General features: G+C 41.1%; 4 protein-coding genes across 8 annotated transcripts in view; 2 read left to right on the top strand and 2 right to left on the bottom strand.

Moving 5' to 3' along the window:
- The window catches only part of plekhf1 (pleckstrin homology domain containing, family F (with FYVE domain) member 1), a 1,961-nt gene extending 1,878 nt beyond the window's left edge, over nt 1-83 (top strand). The window contains exon 2 of the mRNA XM_053617254.1: nt 1-83. This exon is cut by the window's left edge and continues 898 nt beyond it. The gene's annotated coding sequence lies outside the window, so the exon portion shown is untranslated.
- Nucleotides 84-684: 601 nt separating this feature from the next.
- On the bottom strand, nt 685-8,171 carry LOC128603067 (protein C19orf12 homolog). 3 transcript variants are annotated; one of them, XM_053617258.1, is made up of 4 exons: nt 7,119-7,538; nt 6,049-6,123; nt 2,366-2,535; nt 685-1,965 (listed from the first exon to the last, which is right to left on the bottom strand). In XM_053617258.1, the coding sequence occupies exons 3-4, from the start codon at nt 2,520-2,522 to the stop codon at nt 1,700-1,702; spliced, it is 423 nt and encodes a 140-aa protein (XP_053473233.1). In that variant the 5' UTR covers nt 2,523-2,535; nt 6,049-6,123; nt 7,119-7,538; the 3' UTR covers nt 685-1,699. The 3 variants fall into 3 exon arrangements, with proteins under 3 accessions (XP_053473233.1, XP_053473232.1, XP_053473230.1); XM_053617257.1 differs by lacking the exon at nt 7,119-7,538 and adding an exon at nt 8,053-8,126 and having other exon boundaries at nt 686-1,965; XM_053617255.1 differs by lacking the exons at nt 6,049-6,123; nt 7,119-7,538 and adding an exon at nt 8,053-8,171 and having other exon boundaries at nt 690-1,965.
- Nucleotides 8,172-9,959: 1,788 nt separating this feature from the next.
- si:ch211-260e23.9 (uncharacterized protein LOC555795 homolog) lies at nt 9,960-22,168 on the top strand. Of its 3 annotated transcripts, none has more exons than XM_053617234.1 (4): nt 9,960-10,061; nt 11,443-11,597; nt 20,130-20,268; nt 21,469-22,168. In XM_053617234.1, the coding sequence occupies exons 1-4, from the start codon at nt 9,979-9,981 to the stop codon at nt 21,680-21,682; spliced, it is 591 nt and encodes a 196-aa protein (XP_053473209.1). In that variant the 5' UTR covers nt 9,960-9,978; the 3' UTR covers nt 21,683-22,168. The 3 variants fall into 3 exon arrangements, with proteins under 3 accessions (XP_053473209.1, XP_053473210.1, XP_053473211.1); XM_053617235.1 differs by having other exon boundaries at nt 9,961-10,061; nt 20,157-20,268; XM_053617236.1 differs by having other exon boundaries at nt 9,997-10,141.
- zgc:162297 (uncharacterized protein LOC555865 homolog) lies at nt 22,164-25,664 on the bottom strand. The gene is made up of 6 exons (XM_053617233.1): nt 25,478-25,664; nt 25,281-25,363; nt 24,835-25,015; nt 24,573-24,723; nt 24,184-24,311; nt 22,164-22,452 (listed from the first exon to the last, which is right to left on the bottom strand). The coding sequence occupies exons 1-6, from the start codon at nt 25,548-25,550 to the stop codon at nt 22,262-22,264; spliced, it is 807 nt and encodes a 268-aa protein (XP_053473208.1). The 5' UTR covers nt 25,551-25,664; the 3' UTR covers nt 22,164-22,261.
- Nucleotides 25,665-26,103: the final 439 nt, after the last annotated feature.

The raw sequence follows: 26,103 nt of genomic DNA, 5'->3' as shown, positions 1-26,103 counted from the left end.
CCTCCTAACACTACTTCCATCTCACTTCAGCACACGGTCTCCTCATCTTCATGCACACCACAGACCTGATGAACTTCAGGAAAGGAACTGGTTCCACCTGGTTCCATCAGGAGCATGTAAGACCACCACCAATGTGAACAACTCTGAGAGTGTACGATTACATATTATCAACATATAAACATTTAAATAATTTATTTAATTTTATTGTAATATGAGTTTTATTGTGTAAGAATTCTGACTGCTGCTGAGTTTCTGTGTACTGTTATAAATAATGATGTTTTTATCATTAAAAAAGAATCATTTTGGTCATATTAATAACTGTCACATCATGTACTCTTGGAGAATAAATGTATTTAATTAGCATTATAAGGTATTTAGCGCTACACCGTAGAGGTACTACTGACGTCACTACTACTGCAACGAGTCGCCCTCTAGTGGATGTGTGAGGTGTGGCACTGTATATAAATATCTGTATGTGCATTATGTTTGCATTTGACAATTTAACATTAATTTTTATAATTCAAGCACTAATAAATATTATTATAAAAACATGCAGTGCTCTTCTTCTTCTTCTTCTTCTTCTTATTATTATTATTATTATTATTATTAATGTTAGACGGCAGTGATGTACAAAATAAATCAGTTTTACACACACACTGAAACCAAACTTTTCCCATTTTCCCCCAGGGGTTTATTACATTCTTTATGTAACACTCTGTGTGTGTGTGTGTGTGTGTGTGTGTGTGTGTGTGTGATATTTTTGCAGTGATGAACACTGTGTTTGAAACAAACAAACAAAAGGAATAATTCCTATGATATAAAATTGTAGAATAAAAACTGGGCGTGTCCCGGTGGGCATGTCCTTAAGCGCCATTATGAGAAGGTGGGTGTGTCTTTGAGCTTGCTTGTAAACTGAACTCTTGGCGTGTCATATGAGAAAATAAAAGCAGCTCATGCCTTTGCTCATTTATTGAAATGTGGGTGTGGTTTTGAGGTAATATATGACTCTCCTGTCATACTCAAGGACACGCCCACCAGTGTGCAGACACACCCTGCTTAAATGTAGGACATTTCTGTGCAGTAGTGTAATGTTTATCCTGCTCCTGACATCATTTCTGAATATTTAATAAACACAGTTTTAGATTTAAATTGCAAACTTCACAGTAACCCGCGCTGGATAATAACGAACAGAGCAGATTACACACCTTTCACCCTAAACCTGCTGAGTTTAGATTCCAGACCTGTTTATAATAACAATAAAAAAAATAACTGCATGTAATACAACTCAGGAATGACCAGGAGATTCGTTAAAACTAAGAAAAAAAGCAGGAGGTTTATTCAACTTTATTTATTTAAATCTAATTGAATTAATTTATGGTTTCTTCTCACACACACACTCACTCACACACACACACACACACACACACACGCACACAAAGTGTAAAGTGTTTCCCACATGTTCTACACCACACACAATCTTTTCTACAGTTTCTGAAATTTACCTTCAAGCAACTAAATAGAATAAATTGAAATAAAATAAAAGTTGACAGAGGTGAATCTGCTGAAAGTTTATGTAGTAGCTGTAGTTGTTGTTGTTGATGATGTTGTTGTTGTTGATGATGTACTAGCTGTGTTGTTGATGTTGTTGTTGTTGTTGATGTTGTTGTTGTTGTTGTTGTTGTGTGTGCTGGTCGTGTGCTCAGTCTCCGTATCGTATCTCAGCGTGGAGCTCGTTGGTGACGTAGGTGAGGATGGTGGCAATGACGCGCTCCTGCATGCTGGCGTTCCCCATCACGAGGGCGATGAGCTGCAGGGCGTCGGTCCAGTCCAACGAGCCCAAAACCGCCATCACGTTCGTGTAAAGCTTCCTCTGCTGCTGAGGAGGAAGCTCCATGAGGATCTGAGGAACCGGTTTAAACTGACCGCTCGTCATCCCCCAGCCCAGGAGACCCCCGACTGCCCCGCCTCCAACACACACACACACACACACACATTTGTTTAATATAATATTTGATATGTAATATATAAATTAGTTATTGTTTATAATTCACTTTGTAAATTAATATATTTAAATCACTATATAAATTAAATATCGATGTTGTTATAAATATTGTTCATAGCATTTATATGTTCATCGTTCAGGGGTTTTGTTTTTGTTTGTTCAAGCACAAACACTAAAATATTTATTTTCACCATGAAACATTCTGTGAACTTTCTGTTAATTCTTCTGATTAAAATGAAAAATCCAAAAACAAAATAAACGATTTAATGGTTTCAGTAATGATCAAATAAGATTCTGAAACTTTTCCTAGATTTTACTATAACTGAAAATAAAATAAAACATATTCCGAAGGTTTTTTTTTACCAACAGCGATTCCGGCAGGTCCGAGCAGCAGTCCTCCTAAAAATGCACTTCCTCCTGCCACCACCGCTCCTTTCCCAGAATTCCTCACTGCTGCCTTCATCTGCCGATTGGATGAAACCTCACAGCACATCTGCATGACATCACCGATCCGCTCCATAACCTCACGCAGCCTGGAAATAAACAACAACAACAACAACATCATCATCATCAACATCAACATCAACACAGCCACGATTAACACAACTCACTGGGGTTCTTCATCATCATCATCAACATCAACACAGCCACGATTAACACAACTCACTGGGGTTCTTCATCATCATCATCAACATCAACATCAACACAGCCACGATTAACACAACTCACTGGGGTTCTTCATCATCATCATCAACATCAACATCAACACAGCCACGATTAACACAACTCACTGGGGTTCTTCATCATCATCATCAACATCAACACAGCCACGATTAACACAACTCACTGGGGTTCTTCATCATCATCATCAACATCAACATCAACACAGCCACGATTAACACAACTCACTGGGGTTCTTCATCATCATCATCAACATCAACATCAACACAGCCACGATTAACACAACTCACTGGGGTTCTTCATCATCATCATCAACATCAACACAGCCACGATTAACACAACTCACTGGGGTTCTTCATCATCATCATCAACATCAACATCAACACAGCCACGATTAACACAACTCACTGGGGTTCTTCATCATCATCATCAACATCAACATCAACACAGCCACGATTAACACAACTCACTGGGGTTCTTCATCATCATCATCAACATCAACATCAACACAGCCACGATTAACACAACTCACTGGGGTTCTTCATCATCATCATCAACATCAACACAGCCACGATTAACACAACTCACTGGGGTTCTTCATCATCATCATCAACATCAACATCAACACAGCCACGATTAACACAACTCACTGGGGTTCTTCATCATCATCATCAACATCAACATCAACACAGCCACGATTAACACAACTCACTGGGGTTCTTCATCATCATCATCAACATCAACATCAACACAGCCACGATTAACACAACTCACTGGGGTTCTTCATCATCATCATCATCATCATCATCATCATTATTATTATTATTATTTGTTGTTGTTGTAAAGTTACCTTTCTTCAACTTGAAAAGTTTAGAAATAAAGACAGAACTGTTTTTTCCTATGAACTATTACATTATATAAAAATCATGAATGATTTAATTACAAAGAATAAATAGTTTTTAAATAATAAAATCACAACAGTATAAAGGTTTGTACAGTTTTATGAACAGAAGAAGATGAATTTAAACAGCACAGTTTTACAGTCAGTGAAAAAATAACTGAATAGAAAAATATCAATATATTTTAAAACAATAATCAGCATGAGTTAAAGTATAAACTTGAACACATTCAAAAAAGAAATAAAATCAGAGAATAAAGTAAATATCAGAAAACTGAATTAAAAGCAGTGATGAAGACTTCAGTCTCCTGTTAAACGACTTCGGATCATAAAGTACTCTGGGTTTAGAGAACTCTGGGTTTAGAGTACTCTGGGTTTAGAGTACTCTGGGTTTAGAGAACTCTGGGTTTAGAGAACTCTGGGTTTAGAGAACTCTGGGTTTAGAAAACTCTGGGTTTAGAGTACTCTGGGTTTAGAGTACTCTGGGTTTAGAGAACTCTGGGTTTAGAGTACTCTGGGTTTAGAGAACTCTGGGTTTAGAGAACTCTGGGTTTAGAAAACTCTGGGTTTAGAGTACTCTGGGTTTAGAGTACTCTGGGTTTAGAGAACTCTGGGTTTAGAGTACTCTGGGTTTAGAAAACTCTGGGTTTAGAGTACTCTGGGTTTAGAAAACTCTGGGTTTAGAGAACTCTGGGTTTAGAGTACTCTGGGTTTAGAAAACTCTGGGTTTAGAGTACTCTGGGTTTAGAAAACTCTGGGTTTAGAGTACTCTGGGTTTAGAGTACTCTGGGTTTAGAAAACTCTGGGTTTAGAGTACTCTGGGTTTAGAAAACTCTGGGTTTAGAGTACTCTGGGTTTAGAAAACTCTGGGTTTAGAGTACTCTGGGTTTAGAAAACTCTGGGTTTAGAGTACTCTGGGTTTAGAGAACTCTGGGTTTAGAGAACTCTGGGTTTAGAGAACTCTGGGTTTAGAGTACTCTGGGTTTAGAGAACTCTGGGTTTAGAGAACTCTGGGTTTAGAGTACTCTTGGTTTAGAGAACTGTCGGATTAGAGAACTCTGGGTTTAGAGAACTCTGGGTTTAGAGAACTCTGGGTTTAGAGTACTCTGGGTTTAGAGAACTCTGGGTTTAGAGTACTCTGGGTTTAGAGAACTCTGGGTTTAGAGAACTCTGGGTTTAGAGAACTCTGGGTTTAGAGTACTCTGGGTTTAGAGAACTCTGGGTTTAGAGTACTCTGGGTTTAGAGAACTCTGGGTTTAGAGTACTCTGGGTTTAGAGTACTCTGGGTTTAGAGAACTCTGGGTTTAGAGAACTCTGGGTTTAGAGAACTCTGGGTTTAGAGTACTCTTGGTTTAGAGAACTGTCGGATTAGAGAACTCTGGGTTTAGAGAACTCTGGGTTTAGAGAACTCTGGGTTTAGAGAACTCTGGGTTTAGAGACCTCTCGGTTTAGAGAATGGTGCAGCTGACCCTTTATATACTTTGTAGTCTGTAACAGTATACAAACCCAAACCCAAACCCAGGAGGAGGTTCTACCCTCCGGCATCCAGCTACTGAACAAGACCACTTGAGTGTCTGATATTCCTACCTCACACACACACGTACACACACACACATACACACACACACACGCATACGCACAACACACACAACACACACAACACACAAAACAATTTCAGTGTAGAGAAGAAAAAACAATCATTTTTGCAGACTTTACAACTCTGTATATCTGCTTTCTACACACTCTACTCTACTCTACTCTACTCTATTCTACTCTACTCTACTCTACTCTACTCTATTCTATTCTACTCTACTCTATTCTATTCTATTCTACTCTATTCTATTCTACTCTATTCTATTCACACTATATCCTCTACAGTCCATTGTATTTTATAATGTCTACTGTATTTTATTATTTTACTATATTCTATTTTTATTATGTGTGTGTATATCATTAGATTGTTGTTGGTCTGCTCGTTGTACTGTGGGACGAGTAACTACAAAAATAACATGTATGTGACAAATAAAGACCCTTGAAGACGCTACACACTTCACTTCCACCTTCATTTCTCGTTTCTGAAATCAGTCGGCACTCTTACTTACATAAGGAGTTCATATCTTTTACTGGATTATACTGGAGTCACACACACACACACACACACACACACACAGTACACTATACAACCAAAAATATGTGCTCCCTGACCATCACACCCATATGTGGTTCCTCCCTAAACTGTTTCCACAAAGTCAGAAGCACAGAGTTGTGTAGAGCGTCTCTGTACGCTGAAGCTTTACAGTTTCCCTTCACTGGAACTAAGAGGAACACAAACACTGTTCCAGCATGATGATGTTCCTGTGCACAAAGTGAGCTTCAAGAAGACGTGGTGTGTGTGAAGGTCGGAAGAAGGTGGAAGAACTCGGGTGTCCTACACAGAGCCCTGACCTCAACCCCACTGACTCATCACCTTTAGGATGAACTGGAACCTCCAGTGCCGTCCTAGACTTCTGGGGGCCCTAAAAAAAACTTTGTCAGGGGGCCCCTGTCAGAAAAAGATAAAAGTAAAACTTTCACAAGAAATATAAACATACCTATAAACTGTAACAAATAAAACATAATGATTCAATTAACACGTCTAAATGAATGAAGACTGAAAGACAGAACATTAAACTGGCAGTAAAAACAGTTAAGGCAATTCATTCTAAATAAATGCTTTCTGAAAGTAACGCTCTGGCAGGCCGAAAAACAATAACAGCAGAAATTATTTTCCAATGTGTAATTCACTAAGGAGACTAAAGCGTGATGAATATAGTTTACTAAAGAAAGCTTAAGGAACAAAATACATCACTAATTCTCTAAATATGAAACTTAGACTCATGGGATTGTTTTTAAAGCACTGAGAGGAGTGAAGCGACAGCTCGCCTCGCTGAACAGGAACATGTTTATTTCCTATACATTAAAACACGTAAAGAAAGTTCTGATTGTTGATCCTTTCTAATGAAACTCAGTGGATTACTGAATCTGATGATCTGCACTGACTGCAGCGCTGATTTTAATTCATTAAAATTAATTCTAAACAGAATTAGCAGTTCTAAACGTTTAGCAGTTCCAACTCAGCGTGGCGCAAGGTCCCTTTCCAGAACCTTCACACTAACTGTTCCTCAGTGCTGGAATGAACTTCCAACCTCAATCCGGACCGCAGAATCTCTCACCGTCTTCAAAAAACAGCTAAAGACCCGCCTCTTCTGTCAACACCTAACCAACTCATAATAAAAAAATAATAATAATTTTAAAAAAATGCACTTACACCTCTACTCTGCACTTTGCTTCTTCTGGAATTCAATTAATGGATCTTGTACAGCAGCACTACTCGTATTGTTCTCTGCTTGATATATCGCTTTGCTTGTATCTTTCTCATTTGTAAGTCGCTTTGGATAAAAGCGTCCGCTAAATGAATAACTGTAAATGTAAATGTAAATTCATTGCATGATTTATCAAGACTAAAAAATCATTTAAAATATTACAAAAAATACACACCTTTAAGTTCTTCTTGCTCTTTTGCGTCGCGATCTTGGTGCTTTTTCTTTCTTTCTTTTTTTCTGCTCCCATAGCCATATGTCAAAACGCATGTCAGTGACGTCACAACCTGCGCGTGATGTCCGAGTCCGAAACAGTAATTAAATAAATATAATCATGTACTTTTTAAAGGAATTTCCACATGACTCCTCTACACTGAATCCGCATTTATATTCACATGTTATATAAATATTTATTTTCATTAATATACGAGACCCCGGCTGGTTCGGGACACAACCTGCGCAGATTGTTATATTGTTTATTGTTATATTGTTTATATTTCAGACATATCGTGTAGTTTACATCCACCTCACAATAATAACTCTATAATCCTGTTCATCAGGACTGGGACTTTAAACACAGATCTCGCGATAATACCGAACTGTGAACACTCCGAGAATCTCGCGAGATTACAGTAAAAGCTTTAACTCAAGCCTCAACACAATAATCAAGTTCTGAAACTTTTCTTTTCTTTTGTTGTGAAAGTAAAAGTGGAATCAGTAAAAGTTTTATTATTATTATTATTATTATTATTATTATTATTATTGTAACTCATCATGAATGAAATCCAATCCAGAGTCACAGTAAAGTTGTTTTGTTCACTTGTGTCTTCCCTCTCTGAGAACAGGAGTGCAGAAGAGAGAGAAAAAAACAAAAGAATCACTGTAAATAAATATTTTTTATTTCACTAATGTTCTACTTAGTCCTCTAAACTCCAGCCTCATGACCCACCGAGGGGTTAAAGTTCTCTCCAAACTGTTTTACCTTCACTTCTCCTCTCTAAACATCATAAAATCATAAATAAAGAAAAGTGTAAACGCTGTGTGTGTGTGTGTGTGTGTGTGTGTGTGTGTGTGTGTGTGTGTGTGTGTGTGTGTTTAATAAGAAATATTACCTGGCCTTTTTTATTCCAGAACACACACAGTTGTTTTCGGCACTTTTCACTTTGCTTCACTTTCGGTTACCTTGTGGGTTGCCAGATTGGACAATGTGAGATTTCCAGTTTTACTCTCTTCAGAGGCCTCTGTGAAGAAGGTCATGAGCTGTTATATAACTTATATTTGGGTGTAAAATAACAATATGGCAGCCGATGTTGGGATTGTCAGAATGTCACTGTGCATCCAAGTCCTCGTGGGAAGTCCTGATTAATTAAACTACTAAAAACTAGTGATGGGGAGAGCGAGGCTTCGTGGAACACTGAAACAGTTGAAGTAAATGTGCCATAGTGTGTCGAGGCTTCGAAACTATCCGACACCCGTCTCCACTGTGACACCTAGTGGTCACTTGCAGGTGTTGATCTGAAACAACATTGACAACGAGTGAGACAAGCGTTGACGAATTATACTCAACATGTTGTTCGTGGCAAACAAGGAAGTGTGTGTGGGAGCTGCTAGAGCTCTCACCTCCGCCTTGGGGTTGAATCCTAGGTGAAGTGTTCCTGTCCACATCGTTGTAAGAGCACTTTAAATATATATATTTTTAATGTGTTGAGTTTTTAACATCTGTCTGACAACTACATGAGCCGGGTTTTGCAACCTGTAGGCTCCTCATTGTGAATAACTATAGGTTATTTTGGTCATGAACAATGAACATTAATAAAGGAAAAACTGTCCAATTGTCTCTCGCCTACGTAATAACCCACAACATCTGGCCATCTGGCCCAAATTTGGTGGGATTTCACCTCAGATGATTAGGCATCCTGAGGCAAGCACTGACCACGGATCAGTACAAACACTACTGAATCCTTTCGGTTGTATAAGCCTACATAATAAAACTCACCGGAGAACAGTTCAAATTATATATTAAACACTGGTTCATTGGTTCACCTGGAGATCAGCACCCCCTAGCGGCGAACCATGGAAATTTCGAAACAGCGATGACGTAATGAAGCCTAGTTTGTTGAAATCACGTGACTTCACCAATTTGATACATGCGCCGAATCACTGATTCCAAATAAAAGATTCGCAAAAGTTCCGAAGCTTCATGAAGCAGTGTTATGAAAACGCACATCACTACAAAAACTCTACTTTTTTAGTTTTTTTAATCTCTACTTCTGGAAAATGAAGAGCAAAAAATACGCGTCAGGTATGTTTTGCTTTAAAAAAAAATATTTGATCACTTTATGAAGCCACTACAAACTTTATCGTTACATATTATATGATTGTACAATGCTGTTGTATTTTGTGCAGGAAATTAGCTTTCCTACAGTCTACTACATACGCTGCATCCACTGACCCCTGACCCCGCCCTGTTTCCTACTGACACGCCCACATCCCGGAAACTCGCGCTCACAGACAATCCCGTTTCCCCACTCGTAATTACGACTGCGTTGCGTTCGTGTGTTCCACTCGTAATTTCCGACACGACTTGAACTCATCATCAGTTTCCACGCCATTATATAGCCTCCTTTTCTCTGATTTACTATAAATACTCCCCCAAATTGAACATATATAAACAATATACACGAATTTACTTATTCATTCACCCATTAATTCATTCATTTATGAATTGATTGGTTTACTGTATTGCGCCAAGGGATCGCAGAACGCTGCAGTTTTAGTGTATAATGATTATCTGGTTAGAGAGATGATGAAGTTTGTTTGTTTGGTCAACAGGCTCGATGTTGGGGTTTAGAAGCCGTCCTCTTGGTCTGAGGATGATGATTATGGATGACTGAATGAGGTGTGCCAATACTTAGGACTAAGGAAGCAGATGCACTACGCGGTTTGTCCAGCAGGTGCCGCAGCAGTGTGTAGGACCGTAACACGGAAGCGGAAATGACGCACATCCTTGTTTACAAATTTGAAATCGGGCGCGTGCGATGTACGGACGGAGATCTGGTGACGTCACGACGCAGAGGCGGGGCTTCGGGCTGGTAAACAAGTCGAGACACAAAAACAAGCGGCGAGTATTTCTTTATTTACACTTTCTGTTTATTATTTTTATCATTTTTATTTCAGCTCGGACTCGACTGATATTTCCAGGTGAGTTTAACTACAACTACTTTCACTGTTAAAGTCAGTTATTGGGCTTCAGCTGGGGTTCTGAGCTGAAACTGTGGTGTTCCTTTGTTGTGTGTGTGTGTGTGTGTGTGTGTGTTGCTCACAGTAAACACTCTGATATCTGTGTATCTTCAGCTTTGTGAAAGGTCGGTATGATGTCTGGTTTAGGGCGCGTGACAGCCGCTTTCCTGTGTGTGAGAGTTTCATCTTTTCGTGCCTTAAATAAAACTTTATTGAGGTACAAATTCAAGTAGAACTGAAGTAGTTCTGGTCAGGGGTGGGGGTGTAAACATTTGAGCAAGGTTAATAAAGAGGCCTGAGATTCAGTTAGTGTAGTATTTAGGCTGTGAAGGTAAACACAGAATGTTGTTTTGAGTAGAGACATGTTTCTATTTTTTCACCTACTAATCAAGGGGGTGCAAAAACATTTGCACTGTATGTGTGTGTTTAAGTTAAAGGATGTGTATCATTTAAAATAAACCCTCAGTGATGCAGGAGAAACATTCCGTTCAGCAACAGGTTAAAGTGTGCACTTTATTACTGCTTTATAATGATTTAATACTTCAGTGTCTCATCGAACCTTCCATCTATTAATCCTCTTTTACTTCTGCACCAGAGGAGGACTGAGGGGTGTGTGTGTGTGTGTGTGAGTGTGTGTGTGTGTGTGTGGGGAACCTCCTGAGTGTGAATGAAGTCAGTGTAATCTGATCAGCACCGGATCGCTGCTTCACTCTCTAAAGTTGTTCTAAATTAGGATAAAAATCCAGACGGTGTTGAAAATAAACTCCACAAGCTAAAGGACACAGAGTCCGTGTGAACAGTAATGACTGCCAAGTCTCACTCAGAATGCACTGACACACACACACACACACACACACACACACACGTATTGACGGGTGAGTCATGCAGGAATCTTGGCAGCTGGAAACTGCACTAGACAAGGTGTTCTGGATTAAAATTCTGTCCTGAGTATTGACTTCACACTAACACTACAACACTGAAGTACACACTCACAGTACGAGGAGAAGGAGGAGTGTGTATCAGAGTGGGTTGTTCACACACTCTGTATTTTACACACTCATCACCAATACAATATCACTGTGTTTCCTACCTTTAATTATCCAACAAACCCTTAAAGAACCCTCTCATATTTTTAGAGTGTACAGACGGAGGAGTCGGAGCAGAGTAGATCAGAAACCGGATCGGAACACAGCCGTGACGGTGGTTCTGACGCTGACACGCAGCAGAACTCACGATAACGGTGTGGTGTTCTGTGTTTTCAGAGTCGAGAAGAAGAGAAAGATGATCAGTAAAGTCCTGATGCAGATCCTGCTGGGTGGTGGAGGAGAGGAAGCGGATGGAGTTGTGCTGGAGAACGAGAGCTGTGTGGAGCTGCTGGAGTGTGAAGATGGGGACTGGATCATCGTTAATATCCCAGGTCTGAGACATGAGGCAATTACACACAATGACCAGCAGGAGGAGCTGTTTATATCAGGGTTAATGAAAACTATGACAAAAAAAGTTTGTGGACAACCTTTATTTCCACGACTGAGACGAGACGATGACGAGACGACACTGACGTCATTAAACACTAACTGTGACTTTATCAACATGCGATATTGTTGATGCAAAAAGACAAGACTGAAGTGTAGTTTCAAAAATAAAAACTTTACCAACATTTCTCTCTGTTTTCACCACAAACAAGGGGAGACAAAATATTACAGACTGTTTTTTTTTCTCGATGTGAGTTCCACACTTAAGCGCAGAGGAGATATCTGCGTGTGCTCAGTGTTGACTTTCCTGATTGGCCGTAATCCCTACAGGCTGCAGCCAATAGGAACGCTTCTCTATCAGTGCGCGTCTGAAGATCTTCACAGGAACAGTTAGTGTAACAGATGCGACAGTAGAAACTCTGATACGGAGAAAGCTGATGATCCAGATTTAATCTGTTCTGAACGTCTTTATTCATCTTCATTTATTTTCACTATCACAGCTGGTTGAGTATTCTATCCACAGTTCTGTTCGCCTACATGTTTATTACAGAGAAACGTGGTCAGTGATTACACACAGAGAGATATAATGTGTGTAAAGTGTTATAGCTGTCATTTATACAGAGTCTCCAGTCACTACGGGCTTTTACTCTACCACTTTCATTCTTTATTCCACTGACAGGCTGTCTCTCGTAGTTTTGTTGATGTTTAAAAAAGGAAAAAAGAGAGAGAGAAGAGTTTGAAGGAGAGAGAGAGAGAAGAGTTTGAAGGAGAGAGAGAGAGAAGAGTTTGAAGGAGAGAGAGAGAAGAGTTTGAAGGAGAGAGGGAGAGAAGAGTTTGAAGGAGAGAGAGAGAGAAGAGTTTGAAGGAGAGAGAGAGAAGAGTTTGAAGGAGGGAGAGAGAGAAGAGTTTGAAGGAGAGAGAGAGAAGAGTTTGAAGGAGAGAGAGAGAAGAGTTTGAAGGAGAGAGAGAGAGAAGAGTTTGAAGGAGAGAGAGAGAAGAGTTTGAAGGAGGGAGAGAGAGAAGAGTTTGAAGGAGAGAGAGAGAAGAGTTTGAAGGAGAGAGAGAGAGAAGAGTTTGAAGGAGAGAGAGAGAAGAGTTTGAAGGAGAGAGAGAGAGAAGAGTTTGAAGGAGAGAGAGAGAAGAGTTTGAAGGAGGGAGAGAGAGAAGAGTTTGAAGGAGAGAGAGAGAAGAGTTTGAAGGAGAGAGAGAGAAGAGTTTGTAGGAGAGAGGGAGAGAAGAGTTTGAAGGAGAGAGAGAGAGAAGAGTTTGAAGGAGAGAGAGAGAGGAGTTTGAAGGAGAGAGGGAGAGAAGAGTTTGAAGGAGGGAGAGAGAGAAGAGTTTGAAGGAGAGAGAGAGAGAAGAGTTTGAAGGAGAGAGGGAGAGAAGAGTTTGAAGGAGAGAGGGAGAGAAGAGTTTGAAGGAGAGAGGGAGAGAAGAGTTTGAAGGAGAGAGGGAGAGAAGAGTTTGAAGGAGAGAGGGAGAGAAGAGTTTGAAGGAGAGAGGGAGAGAAGAGTTTGAAGGAGAGAGAGAGAAGAGTTTGAAGGAGAGAGAGGGAGAGAAGAGTTTGAAGGAGAGGGAGAGAAGAGTTTGAAGGAAAGAGGGAGAGAAGAGTTTGAAGGAAAGAGGGAGAGAAGAGTTTGAAGGAGAGAGAGAGAAGAGTTTGAAGGAGAGAGGGAGAGAAGAGTTTGAAGGAGGGAGAGAGAGAAGAGTTTGAAGGAGAGAGAGAGAAGAGTTTGAAGGAGAGAGGGAGAAGAGTTTGAAGGAGAGAGAGAGAAGAGTTTGAAGGAGAGAGAGAGAAGAGTTTGAAGGAGAGAGGGAGAAGAGTTTGAAGGAGAGAGGGAGAAGAGTTTGAAGGAGAGAGGGAGAAGAGTTTGAAGGAGAGAGAGAGAAGAGTTTGAAGGAGAGAGGGAGAAGAGTTTGAAGGAGAGAGGGAGAAGAGTTTGAAGGAGAGAGAGAGAAGAGTTTGAAGGAGAGAGAGAGAGAAGAGTTTGAAGGAGGGAGAGAGAGAAGAGTTTGAAGGAGAGAGAGAGAGAAGAGTTTGAAGGAGAGAGAGAGAGAAGAGTTTGAAGGAGAGAGAGAGAGAAGAGTTTGAAGGAGAGAGAGAGAGAAGAGTTTGAAGGAGAGAGAGAAGAGTTTGAAGGAGAGAGGGAGAAGAGTTTGAAGGAGAGAGAGAGAAGAGTTTGAAGGAGAGAGAGAGAAGAGTTTGAAGGAGAGAGGGAGAAGAGTTTGAAGGAGAGAGAGAGAAGAGTTTGAAGGAGAGAGAGAGAAGAGTTTGAAGGAGAGAGGGAGAGAAGAGTTTGAAGGAGGGAGAGAGAGAAGAGTTTGAAGGAGAGAGAGAGAAGACTTTGAAGGAGAGAGAGAGAGAGAAGAGTTTGAAGGAGGGAGAGAGAGAAGAGTTTGAAGGAGAGAGAGAGAGAAGAGTTTGAAGGAGAGAGGGAGAGAAGAGTTTGAAGGAGGGAGAGAGAGAAGAGTTTGAAGGAGGGAGAGAGAGAAGAGTTTGAAGGAGAGAGGGAGAGAAGAGTTTGAAGGAGAGAGGGAGAGAAGAGTTTGAAGGAGAGAGAGAGAAGAGTTTGAAGGAGAGAGAGAGAGAAGAGTTTGAAGGAGAGAGAGAGAAGAGTTTGAAGGAGAGAGAGAGAAGAGTTTGAAGGAGAGAGGGAGAGAAGAGTTTGAAGGAGAGAGAGAGAAGAGTTTGAAGGAGAGAGGGAGAGAAGAGTTTGAAGGAGAGAGAGAGAGAAGAGTTTGAAGGAGAGAGGGAGAAGAGTTTGAAGGAGAGAGAGAGAGAAGAGTTTGAAGGAGAGAGGGAGAGAAGAGTTTGAAGGAGAGAGGGAGAGAAGAGTTTGAAGGAGAGAGGGAGAAGAGTTTGAAGGAGAGAGAGAGAAGAGTTTGAAGGAGAGAGAGAGAGAGAAGAGTTTGTAGGAGACAGGGAGAGAAGAGTTTGAAGGAGAGAGGGAGAGAAGAGTTTGAAGGAGAGAGGGAGAGAAGAGTTTGAAGGAGGGAGAGGGAGAAGAGTTTGAAGGAGAGAGGGAGAGAAGAGTTTGAAGGAGAGAGAGAGAGAAGAGTTTGAAGGAGAGAGAGAGAAGAGTTTGAAGGAGAGAGAGAGAAGAGTTTGAAGGAGAGAGAGAGAAGAGTTTGAAGGAGGGAGAGAGAAGAGTTTGAAGGAGAGAGAGAGAAGAGTTTGAAGGAGAGAGAGAGAAGAGTTTGAAGGAGAGAGAGAGAAGAGTTTGAAGGAGAGAGGGAGAGAAGAGTTTGAAGGAGAGAGAGAGAGAAGAGTTTGAAGGAGAGAGGGAGAAGAGTTTGAAGGAGAGAGAGAGAAGAGTTTGAAGGAGAGAGAGAGAGAAGAGTTTGAAGGAGGGAGAGAGAAGAGTTTGAAGGAGAGAGAGAGAAGAGTTTGAAGGAGAGAGAGAGAAGAGTTTGAAGGAGAGAGAGAGAAGAGTTTGAAGGAGAGAGAGAGAAGAGTTTGAAGGAGAGAGGGAGAGAAGAGTTTGAAGGAGAGAGAGAGAGAAGAGTTTGAAGGAGAGAGGGAGAAGAGTTTGAAGGAGAGAGGGAGAAGAGTTTGAAGGAGAGAGAGAGAAGAGTTTGAAGGAGAGAGAGAGAGAAGAGTTTGAAGGAGAGAGGGAGAGAAGAGTTTGAAGGAGAGAGGGAGAAGAGTTTGAAGGAGAGAGAGAGAAGAGTTTGAAGGAGAGAGAGAGAGAAGAGTTTGAAGGAGAGAGGGAGAGAAGAGTTTGAAGGAGAGAGAGAGAAGAGTTTGAAGGAGAGAGGGAGAGAAGAGTTTGAAGGAGAGAGAGAGAGAAGAGTTTGAAGGAGAGAGGGAGAAGAGTTTGAAGGAGAGAGAGAGAGAAGAGTTTGAAGGAGAGAGGGAGAGAAGAGTTTGAAGGAGAGAGGGAGAGAAGAGTTTGAAGGAGAGAGGGAGAAGAGTTTGAAGGAGAGAGAGAGAAGAGTTTGAAGGAGAGAGAGAGAGAGAAGAGTTTGTAGGAGAGAGGGAGAGAAGAGTTTGAAGGAGAGAGGGAGAGAAGAGTTTGAAGGAGAGAGGGAGAGAAGAGTTTGAAGGAGGGAGAGGGAGAAGAGTTTGAAGGAGAGAGGGAGAGAAGAGTTTGAAGGAGAGAGAGAGAGAAGAGTTTGAAGGAGAGAGAGAGAAGAGTTTGAAGGAGAGAGAGAGAAGAGTTTGAAGGAGAGAGAGAGAAGAGTTTGAAGGAGGGAGAGAGAAGAGTTTGAAGGAGAGAGAGAGAAGAGTTTGAAGGAGAGAGAGAGAAGAGTTTGAAGGAGAGAGAGAGAAGAGTTTGAAGGAGAGAGAGAGAGAAGAGTTTGAAGGAGAGAGGGAGAAGAGTTTGAAGGAGAGAGAGAAGAGTTTGAAGGAGAGAGAGAGAGAAGAGTTTGAAGGAGAGAGGGAGAGAAGAGTTTGAAGGAGAGAGGGAGAGAAGAGTTTGAAGGAGGGAGAGGGAGAAGAGTTTGAAGGAGAGAGGGAGAGAAGAGTTTGAAGGAGAGAGAGAGAGAGAAGAGTTTGAAGGAGGGAGAGAGAGAAGAGTTTGAAGGAGAGAGAGAGAGAAGAGTTTGAAGGAGAGAGGGAGAGAAGAGTTTGAAGGAGAGAGAGAGAGAGAAGAGTTTGAAGGAGGGAGAGAGAGAAGAGTTTGAAGGAGAGAGAGAGAGAAGAGTTTGAAGGAGAGAGGGAGAGAAGAGTTTGAAGGAGGGAGAGAGAGAAGAGTTTGAAGGAGGGAGAGAGAGAAGAGTTTGAAGGAGAGAGGGAGAGAAGAGTTTGAAGGAGAGAGGGAGAGAAGAGTTTGAAGGAGAGAGAGAGAAGAGTTTGAAGGAGAGAGGGAGAGAAGAGTTTGAAGGAGAGAGAGAGAGAAGAGTTTGAAGGAGAGAGAGAGAAGAGTTTGAAGGAGAGAGAGAGAAGAGTTTGAAGGAGAGAGAGAGAGAAGAGTTTGAAGGAGAGAGGGAGAAGAGTTTGAAGGAGAGAGAGAGAAGAGTTTGAAGGAGAGAGAGAGAGAAGAGTTTGAAGGAGGGAGAGAGAGAAGAGTTTGAAGGAGAGAGAGAGAGAAGAGTTTGAAGGAGAGAGGGAGAGAAGAGTTTGAAGGAGGGAGAGAGAGAAGAGTTTGAAGGAGAGAGAGAGAGAAGAGTTTGAAGGAGAGAGAGAGAGAAGAGTTTGAAGGAGAGAGAGAGAGAAGAGTTTGAAGGAGAGAGGGAGAGAAGAGTTTGAAGGAGGGAGAGAGAGAAGAGTTTGAAGGAGAGAGAGAGAGAAGAGTTTGAAGGAGAGAGGGAGAGAAGAGTTTGAAGGAGAGAGAGAGAAGAGTTTGAAGGAGAGAGGGAGAAGAGTTTGAAGGAGAGAGAGAGAAGAGTTTGAAGGAGAGAGAGAGAGAAGAGTTTGAAGGAGAGAGAGAGAGAAGAGTTTGAAGGAGAGAGAGAGAGAAGAGTTTGAAGGAGAGAGGGAGAGAAGAGTTTGAAGGAGAGAGGGAGAAGAGTTTGAAGGAGAGAGAGAGAAGAGTTTGAAGGAGAGAGAGAGAGAAGAGTTTGAAGGAGAGAGGGAGAAGAGTTTGAAGGAGAGAGGGAGAAGAGTTTGAAGGAGAGAGAGAGAAGAGTTTGAAGGAGAGAGAGAGAAGAGTTTGAAGGAGAGAGGGAGAGAAGAGTTTGAAGGAGAGAGAGAGAGAAGAGTTTGAAGGAGAGAGAGAGAGAAGAGTTTGAAGGAGAGAGAGAGAGAAGAGTTTGAAGGAGAGAGAGAGAGAGAAGAGTTTGAAGGAGAGAGAGAGAAGAGTTTGAAGGAGAGAGAGAGAGAGAAGAGTTTGAAGGAGAGGGAGAGAAGAGTTTGAAGGAGAGAGGGAGAAGAGTTTGAAGGAGGGAGAGAGAAGAGTTTGAAGGAGGGAGAGAGAAGAGTTTGAAGGAGAGAGGGAGAAGAGTTTGAAGGAGAGAGGGAGAAGAGTTTGAAGGAGAGAGAGAGAAGAGTTTGAAGGAGAGAGGGAGAAGAGTTTGAAGGAGAGAGGGAGAAGAGTTTGAAGGAGAGAGAGAGAAGAGTTTGAAGGAGAGAGAGAGAAGAGTTTGAAGGAGAGAGGGAGAGAAGAGTTTGAAGGAGAGAGAGAGAGAAGAGTTTGAAGGAGAGAGAGAGAGAAGAGTTTGAAGGAGAGAGAGAGAGAAGAGTTTGAAGGAGAGAGGGAGAGAAGAGTTTGAAGGAGAGAGGGAGAAGAGTTTGAAGGAGAGAGAGAGAAGAGTTTGAAGGAGAGAGAGAGAGAAGAGTTTGAAGGAGAGAGGGAGAGAAGAGTTTGAAGGAGAGAGAGAGAAGAGTTTGAAGGAGAGAGGGAGAGAAGAGTTTGAAGGAGAGAGAGAGAGAAGAGTTTGAAGGAGAGAGGGAGAAGAGTTTGAAGGAGAGAGAGAGAGAAGAGTTTGAAGGAGAGAGGGAGAGAAGAGTTTGAAGGAGAGAGGGAGAGAAGAGTTTGAAGGAGAGAGGGAGAAGAGTTTGAAGGAGAGAGAGAGAAGAGTTTGAAGGAGAGAGAGAGAGAGAAGAGTTTGTAGGAGAGAGGGAGAGAAGAGTTTGAAGGAGAGAGGGAGAGAAGAGTTTGAAGGAGAGAGGGAGAGAAGAGTTTGAAGGAGGGAGAGGGAGAAGAGTTTGAAGGAGAGAGGGAGAGAAGAGTTTGAAGGAGAGAGAGAGAGAAGAGTTTGAAGGAGAGAGAGAGAAGAGTTTGAAGGAGAGAGAGAGAAGAGTTTGAAGGAGAGAGAGAGAAGAGTTTGAAGGAGGGAGAGAGAAGAGTTTGAAGGAGAGAGAGAGAAGAGTTTGAAGGAGAGAGAGAGAAGAGTTTGAAGGAGAGAGAGAGAAGAGTTTGAAGGAGAGAGGGAGAGAAGAGTTTGAAGGAGAGAGAGAGAGAAGAGTTTGAAGGAGAGAGGGAGAAGAGTTTGAAGGAGAGAGAGAGAAGAGTTTGAAGGAGAGAGAGAGAGAAGAGTTTGAAGGAGAGAGGGAGAGAAGAGTTTGAAGGAGAGAGGGAGAGAAGAGTTTGAAGGAGGGAGAGGGATAAGAGTTTGAAGGAGAGAGGGAGAGAAGAGTTTGAAGGAGAGAGGGAGAGAAGAGTTTGAAGGAGAGAGGGAGAGAAGAGTTTGAAGGAGGGAGAGGGAGAAGAGTTTGAAGGAGAGAGGGAGAGAAGAGTTTGAAGGAGAGAGGGAGAGAAGAGTTTGAAGGAGGGAGAGAGAGAAGAGTTTGAAGGAGAGAGAGAGAAGAGTTTGAAGGAGAGAGAGAGAGAAGAGTTTGAAGGAGGGAGAGAGAAGAGTTTGAAGGAGAGAGAGAGAAGAGTTTGAAGGAGGGAGAGAGAAGAGTTTGAAGGAGAGAGAGAGAGAAGAGTTTGAAGGAGGGAGAGAGAAGAGTTTGAAGGAGAGAGAGAGAAGAGTTTGAAGGAGAGAGAGAGAAGAGTTTGAAGGAGAGAGAGAGAAGAGTTTGAAGGAGGGAGAGAGAAGAGTTTGAAGGAGAGAGAGAGAAGAGTTTGAAGGAGAGAGAGAGAAGAGTTTGAAGGAGAGAGAGAGAAGAGTTTGAAGGAGGGAGAGAGAAGAGTTTGAAGGAGAGAGAGAGAAGAGTTTGAAGGAGGGAGAGAGAGAAGAGTTTGAAGGAGAGAGAGAGAAGAGTTTGAAGGAGAGAGAGAGAAGAGTTTGAAGGAGAGAGAGAGAAGAGTTTGAAGGAGAGAGAGAGAAGAGTTTGAAGGAGGGAGAGAGAAGAGTTTGAAGGAGAGAGAGAGAGAAGAGTTTGAAGGAGAGAGAGAGAAGAGTTTGAAGGAGAGAGAGAGAGAAGAGTTTGAAGGAGAGAGAGAGAGAAGAGTTTGAAGGAGAGAGAGAGAGAAGAGTTTGAAGGAGAGAGAGAGAAGAGTTTGAAGGAGAGAGAGAGAGAAGAGTTTGAAGGAGGGAGAGAGAAGAGTTTGAAGGAGAGAGAGAGAAGAGTTTGAAGGAGAGAGAGAGAGAAGATGAAAAAGTGATATTAGATGAGTTTGGACCGCTGGTATAAAGCAGACTGAGAGGGCAGAGGGTCGTGATGTGGAAGAGGAGGACGGATGAATGTTGTTTGTTTTGTGTTACACGTGACATATTGTTTGGAAGAGGCGTGAAGTTAGTGTAATGTTCTTATATATTACAGATGTATTTACATGTTTATATTATATTTACACATATTTACCCAAATCCTCCCAGCTAGAGTCCCCCAGTTATCTCAGACATTTCCACTACTAGATTAGACTAGATTAGATTAGATTAGACTAGACTGAAATGCTAATTAATAATAATTTTATGGCGAAAAATGTCACCAGCTTTCATCGACTAAAACTAGACTAAAATGCCCAGACGTGTATCTGACTAACACGTGACTAAAATAACAATAAGGGTGACTAAATATGATTAAAAACTGACATGGACATGTGACACTGGAAAAAGACTCAAATTAAACAATAGCTGACAGAATGAATGCTAAATAGTTTACCTGAGGGTCGATCGTGTGTGTGTGTGTGTGTGTGTGTGTGAAGATAACTCATCTTTAGGCCTTCTTGTAGAAGATCCTCTGGAGAATCTGCTGATCGAGCATCCCAGCATGTCCGTGTACCAGATGCTTCATCAGAGGACCAACGAGGAAGAAGTTTCCGATGAAGAAGACGATTCTCCCAGGTCACTACATTTTTTCTCAAATTATGATCAACCAACACGTGTGTGTGTGTGTGTGTGTGTGTGTGTGTGTGTGTGTGTGTGTGTGTGTGTGTTAGAGCACTGTGTTTTGGTCTAACCCCCTTCTGGATTGTGATTGGGTCAGGAGGTGGTGATTAGTTCTCTATAACAGCGGCTTTGACAGTAGCGCAGGTTTATATGATACGTTATGATACGGGAATAAAGAGAGAGAATAGAGAGAGGGAATAAAGAGAGGGAATAGAGAGAGGGAATATATAGAGAGAGAATAGAGAGAGGGAATATATAGAGAGAGGGAATAAAGGGAGAGAATAGAGAGAGGGAATAAAGAGAGAGAATAGAGAGAGGGAATAAAGGGAGAGAATAGAGAGAGGGAATATATAGAGAGAGGGAATAGAGAGAGAGAATAGAGAGAGGGAATATATAGAGAGAGGGAATAAAGGGAGAGAATAGAGAGAGGGAATAAAGAGAGAGAATAGAGAGAGGGAATAAAGGGAGAGAATAGAGAGGGAATATATAGAGAGAGGGAATAAAGGGAGAGAATAGAGAGAGGGAATAAAGGGAGAGAATAGAGAGAGGGAATATATAGAGAGAGGGAATAAAGAGAGAGAATAGAGAGAGGGAATAAAGAGAGAGAATAGAGAGAGGGAATAAAGAGAGAGAATAGAGAGAGGGAATAAAGGGAGAGAATAGAGAGAGGGAATATATAGAGAGAGGGAATAGAGAGAGAGAATAGAGAGAGGGAATAAAGAGAGAGAATAGAGAGAGGGAATAAAGGGAGAGAATAGAGAGGGAATATATAGAGAGAGGGAATAAAGAGAGAGAATAGAGAGAGGGAATAAAGAGAGAGAATAGAGAGAGGGAATAAAGAGAGAATAGAGAGGGATGGTGAGGGAACGAGTGTTTATAGCTGCTATAAGGTAAGTGAGAACAGGAAGTAGCTGGTTTGAACAGTGTTAATGTAAACAGATTAAGAGTATATGACGTCTCTGTAATGAGTGAAATGGTAATTGTTGGTAAATGGGTGTGTTGTGAGAGAAACACTTGGGTGTGCTGTAATGGGAAATCAGGGCGTGTCTCGCCCAGCGTGGATCATTTCCCTGTACGTGTTTTACTCTTTATATAGTGCGCTCTTCAGTAGGGGTAGTGCACATGTACCTGACAGAGTGTGTGTGTGTGTCTCAGGTGTGTACAGGTAAGACGTGATGTGTCGAGTCTTCTGGCGTTGTGGTGTGGTTCCACGCTGTTCTCGGATCAGAGAGCTCGAGTGTACTCTGAACGCAGGAAGTTGAGCCGCAGCGCCCTCAGCAGGCAGAACCTGGTCAGGACTCGGTTCTCCAACACAGAGCGCCACTACGGCCACTTCAAACAGCCGACTCAGCGCCTGTACAACTACTGAGTGTGTGACCAGATGGCGAGGGGTGTGTGTGTGTGTTTCTCGTTGAGCTTAGCTGTAGCTGATACACTTTTAGCATGAAGCTGATGCAATACATTAATTGAATTCTGATTATTAATTAAGATTTTGTGAATGTTTTTGAAAAGATGTGATATATATATATATATACATATAGTGTGTGTGTAGATGTAGCTGATTGTGCAGTGAAGTGTGTTTATGTACATATATATACGTACATATTGTGTAGATGTGTGTGTGTGTGTGTAGCTGATTGTGTGGTGAAGTGTGTTTAGCATGAACATGATGTATTATTTGTATTCAGCTCTTTAGCCGAGCGACTCGCACCGTTTTTAAATGATGATTTTATTTTAAGTTTTTGGTGTTAAATGCATTTATACTGTAAATATTTCTGTTTCATTTTTTAAATTCAGGAATATATTTGTGAAAAATATTTTTTTAAACTGCAAAATAAACATTTTTATTATTACGGTAATGTTTTTACTTGAATACACTCAGCCTTAAACAAGGATTTCCGTCTCCATGTGTAAAATATAAAGGTAATATTTTTAATATGAATATTTTTTAGTTGCGGAGTTTGTGGATTTTCTCCATGAGTCTCTTCACTCGCTCGGGATCCACGCCCCTCTCCCAGCGGCCGCCGGTTTTAAAATGTGACCCGATGATCAGCGCGTTCGCCTCCAAATAATCTTCCACATTCTCATGGGTCACTCCAGAACCGATCAGAACCGGGATCCGGACCGAGCGCATCACCTCTGACAGATACATACAGATTCAGTGCTGATATTTTAGAGGCAGTGAAAATTAGCACTGAAACAAGTAAGACATTATTAATGATAAGAAAATAATGGAGATAAATTTACAAATCATTTATAGAATTTATAAACACAACAGAATTACAATCATTCAGCTAAACAAATACAAACTCAATAATAAACTAGTTAATTTAACTAGTTAACTAATGCACGACTATTTAAATTAATAAATAATGTGTTTAAATAAACGTCAGTCAGAAATACATTTTCTTCCGTGTTTGTGTAGATCTCATATTAAATAGTTTCAGAAACTGAAAACAAAGGCGACCTGAATAAACACAAAATACAGGATTTAAATGATAATGTTATTTATTGAAGCAAAAAAGTTATCCAATACCAGCTGGGCCTGTGTGAAAATGTATTTGCCCCTGTAGTTACTAATTCCCCAAATCTATGAAACTGCAGTGATAACGGGGTTCAGCTGGACTAGACAGAACCAGACCTGATTACTGCAAACCCTGTTCAATCACATCTACACTTACATAGAACTTTATCAACAGCAGGAACCCAGTAGCACACTATGCCAAATAAATTCCAGAAATGATGAGGAAGAAGGTGATTGAAATACATCAGTCTGGGAAGGGTTGTAAAGCTATTTTAAAGGCTCTGGGACTCCAAAGAACCACAGCGAGAGCCGTTATCTCCAAATGGAAAACTCTGCACAGTAGTGAACCTTCCCAGAAGTGTCCGACCTTCCAAAATTCCTCCCAGAGCACAGCAACTTCTCATCCAGGAAGGCACAAAAGAACCAAGGACAACATCGAAGGACCTACAGGCCTCTCTTACATCAATAAAGGTCACTGTTCATGACTCCACTATCAGAAAGACACTGGGGGAAAACGGCTCCATGGAAGAGTGGTGAGGTGAAAACCACTGCTAACCCAGAAGAACATTAAAACTCGTCTGAATTTTGACAGAACACACCTTGATGATCCTCAGACCTTTTGGGAGAATGTTCTGTGGACTGATGAGTTAAAAGTGAAACTGTTTGGAAGACAGGAGTCCCGTTACATCTGGCGTAAACTGAACACAGAATTCCACAAAAAGAACCTACCTATGGTCAAGCATGGTGGAGGCAGTGAGATGGTGTGGGGATGCTTTACTGCTTCAGGGTCTGGACAACTTGCAGTAATTGAGGGAAACATGAATTCTGCTCTCTACCAGAAAATCCTAAAGGAGAATGTCCGGTTAGGGTTAGGATTAACCCTAGGCCGTAAACTGAAACTCAACTGGATTAAGCAGCAAGACAACGATCCAAAGCGTAGGAGTAAGTCCTAGTCCTAGAAGTAAGTGAGAGACTGATCTCTGTTATCGGAAGTGTTTGGTTGCAGTTATTGCTGCTAAAGGCGGCACAAACAGATTTTAAGTTTAAGGGGGCAATTAGTTTTTCACATGGGTGATAGGTGTTGGATAACTTTTTTTGCTTCAGTAAAAGATAAAAACTATTGTGTGTTTACTCAGGTTACCTTTGTATGATGTATTTTGTTGGAAGATCTAAAACTATTTAGTATGAGATATACACAAACACAGAAGAAATCGGATGGGGGCAAATACTTTTTCACAGCACTCTATAATGCAGGATGTTAATAATGTTAATATAATAAAAGGTTGTTAAATGGGACTGTAAAGGAGATTATTAGTGAGTTGAGGAGGAATGAAGCTGAAGTTCACCGCTCAGTTCCTGTGGATTTGCCTGAACACCAGTTGAAGGTCCAGTGACCACCACACCGTCCGAGAGGAAAAACTCAGCTGCCCTCGCCGTCTCAGCAATACACACGTCAGCTGTGAGCGCATGAGCACTGCACACACACGCCAAACATCTCTCACACTGCTGCTAGAGCATTTACCTATTTTTTTTTCCATGAATGGCCATAGAGGAAACAGAAATAATCCACATTACATAAAAGTTAGATGAACATTAGATGAGGTTAACATTAAATATTTTAAATGAGTTTGGCGTGAGCAAACAGCAAGATATATATCATATATCTAGATAAACGTTAGATGTATGGTGGGTTCTAGAGGAGGGTTAGATGGAGGTGTAACTGCTCTGATCTCACCTGTGCTTCTTCTTTATGTCAGTAAATATCTGAATGTGTTCTGCTCCTATGTGTTTGCGATACCGCAGCAGGTCACCAGCACACGCATTCATCAGGCCTTCATCAGCCACGTGACAAAACACAAAGCCCTCTGCTCGGATAAAGTCTAGCCCTGAACATTTACACCAGACCACCATTAACACTTAACACTCACAATCATCCAACCCCATATTATTATCATTATTATTATTATTATTATTATTATTATTATGTGTTTAGTGACCGGAGGCGAGGGCGATGGCCAGTGCTGTTTGATTATTGGCTGCTAGAACCTGCACTCCGACAGGGAGAGCTGGACGAAGTTTCTTTACTGCAGAACACACAGCCGTCATCACCGCACACACCTCCGGCCCCGAATCACACACATACGGCACGTCATGCATGTTCTCAATCAGCAACCCATCCTGAAAACACACACACACACACTGAAGCAGAATACACACATCACAACCTAATGTACACTTCATACTACTATATTTATAATGACAAACCAAAATATATAAATAAACAATGAATAAGAATTAAAAATGGTCAAACATGCTGCTGTCTGTTATTGGAGAAATGACATCATTGACCTGAATATTGTGTTTCTTTTAAAATGTGATTAGGTCAGACCCTTGAATGAGATTTCCTCCAGTGTGTTACTGTATGTTAATATTAATCCCTTACTAATCCCTGCTGGTGGTAAAGTTCTGCCTCTCTACACGCCTCCTCGATGAGCTCAGGAACTGCACATCTGTGTAATGGAGTTCCTGCAGAAAATCACACCAAACTCTTCTTCTGACTTTTACACAATTACACACAAAATACATCTGTACATACAGTATACAGAACAACACATTACAGCCTAAATTCCTCGATCCTACCAGGTAAAGCTCCTACATGGATCATGCCAATGATGTTTGACTTTAAGCGTCCAAAAAGCTTCACAAACTTCATGATGGTCTCGCCACTGAATCTCAGTCACGTGACTGGTCAAAGGTTAAGCAGCAGAGAAATCAGTAAAGTCCCATTGACTGTGGCTTTGTACTGTCCTCGTGGGTCAGGATAGTTTTGTATATATATTCATGTATAATTACATATCCTACACACACACACACACACACACACACACACGTTTATCATTTCATTATATTTTTTTTATCGTGTTGTTTTTTAATAAGAATGTAACTGAAGGTATATTTCTACAAAGGAACTCCTTTTACTGCTATAAAACATCCTAAAGTAACACAATGAAGTCTAATCATTAACTCACACACGACTTTGCGTTTTAACTTTGTATTTATATATTTTTTCAATAAATAATAAATTAAGTGAGAACTGGAAGTTGATTCTATACTCGCTAAGAAACGAATAAATGAAAGTTTCATTTAAAACTGATAATGAATGTAATATAAATCGTGTTTTTTCTTAAATCCGGATTCTAATAACAATAAAATAATCGTTTATGAAACACAAATGGGCAATGTTTACTCATTATTTCACTTTATTT

This window comes from Ictalurus furcatus, chromosome 27, assembly GCF_023375685.1.
Source record: "Ictalurus furcatus strain D&B chromosome 27, Billie_1.0, whole genome shotgun sequence".
NCBI classification, from domain to species: Eukaryota; Metazoa; Chordata; class Actinopteri; order Siluriformes; family Ictaluridae; genus Ictalurus; species Ictalurus furcatus.
Note: the sequence above shows the minus strand (reverse complement) of the source record. Positions and strands in the feature narration are given on the sequence as shown.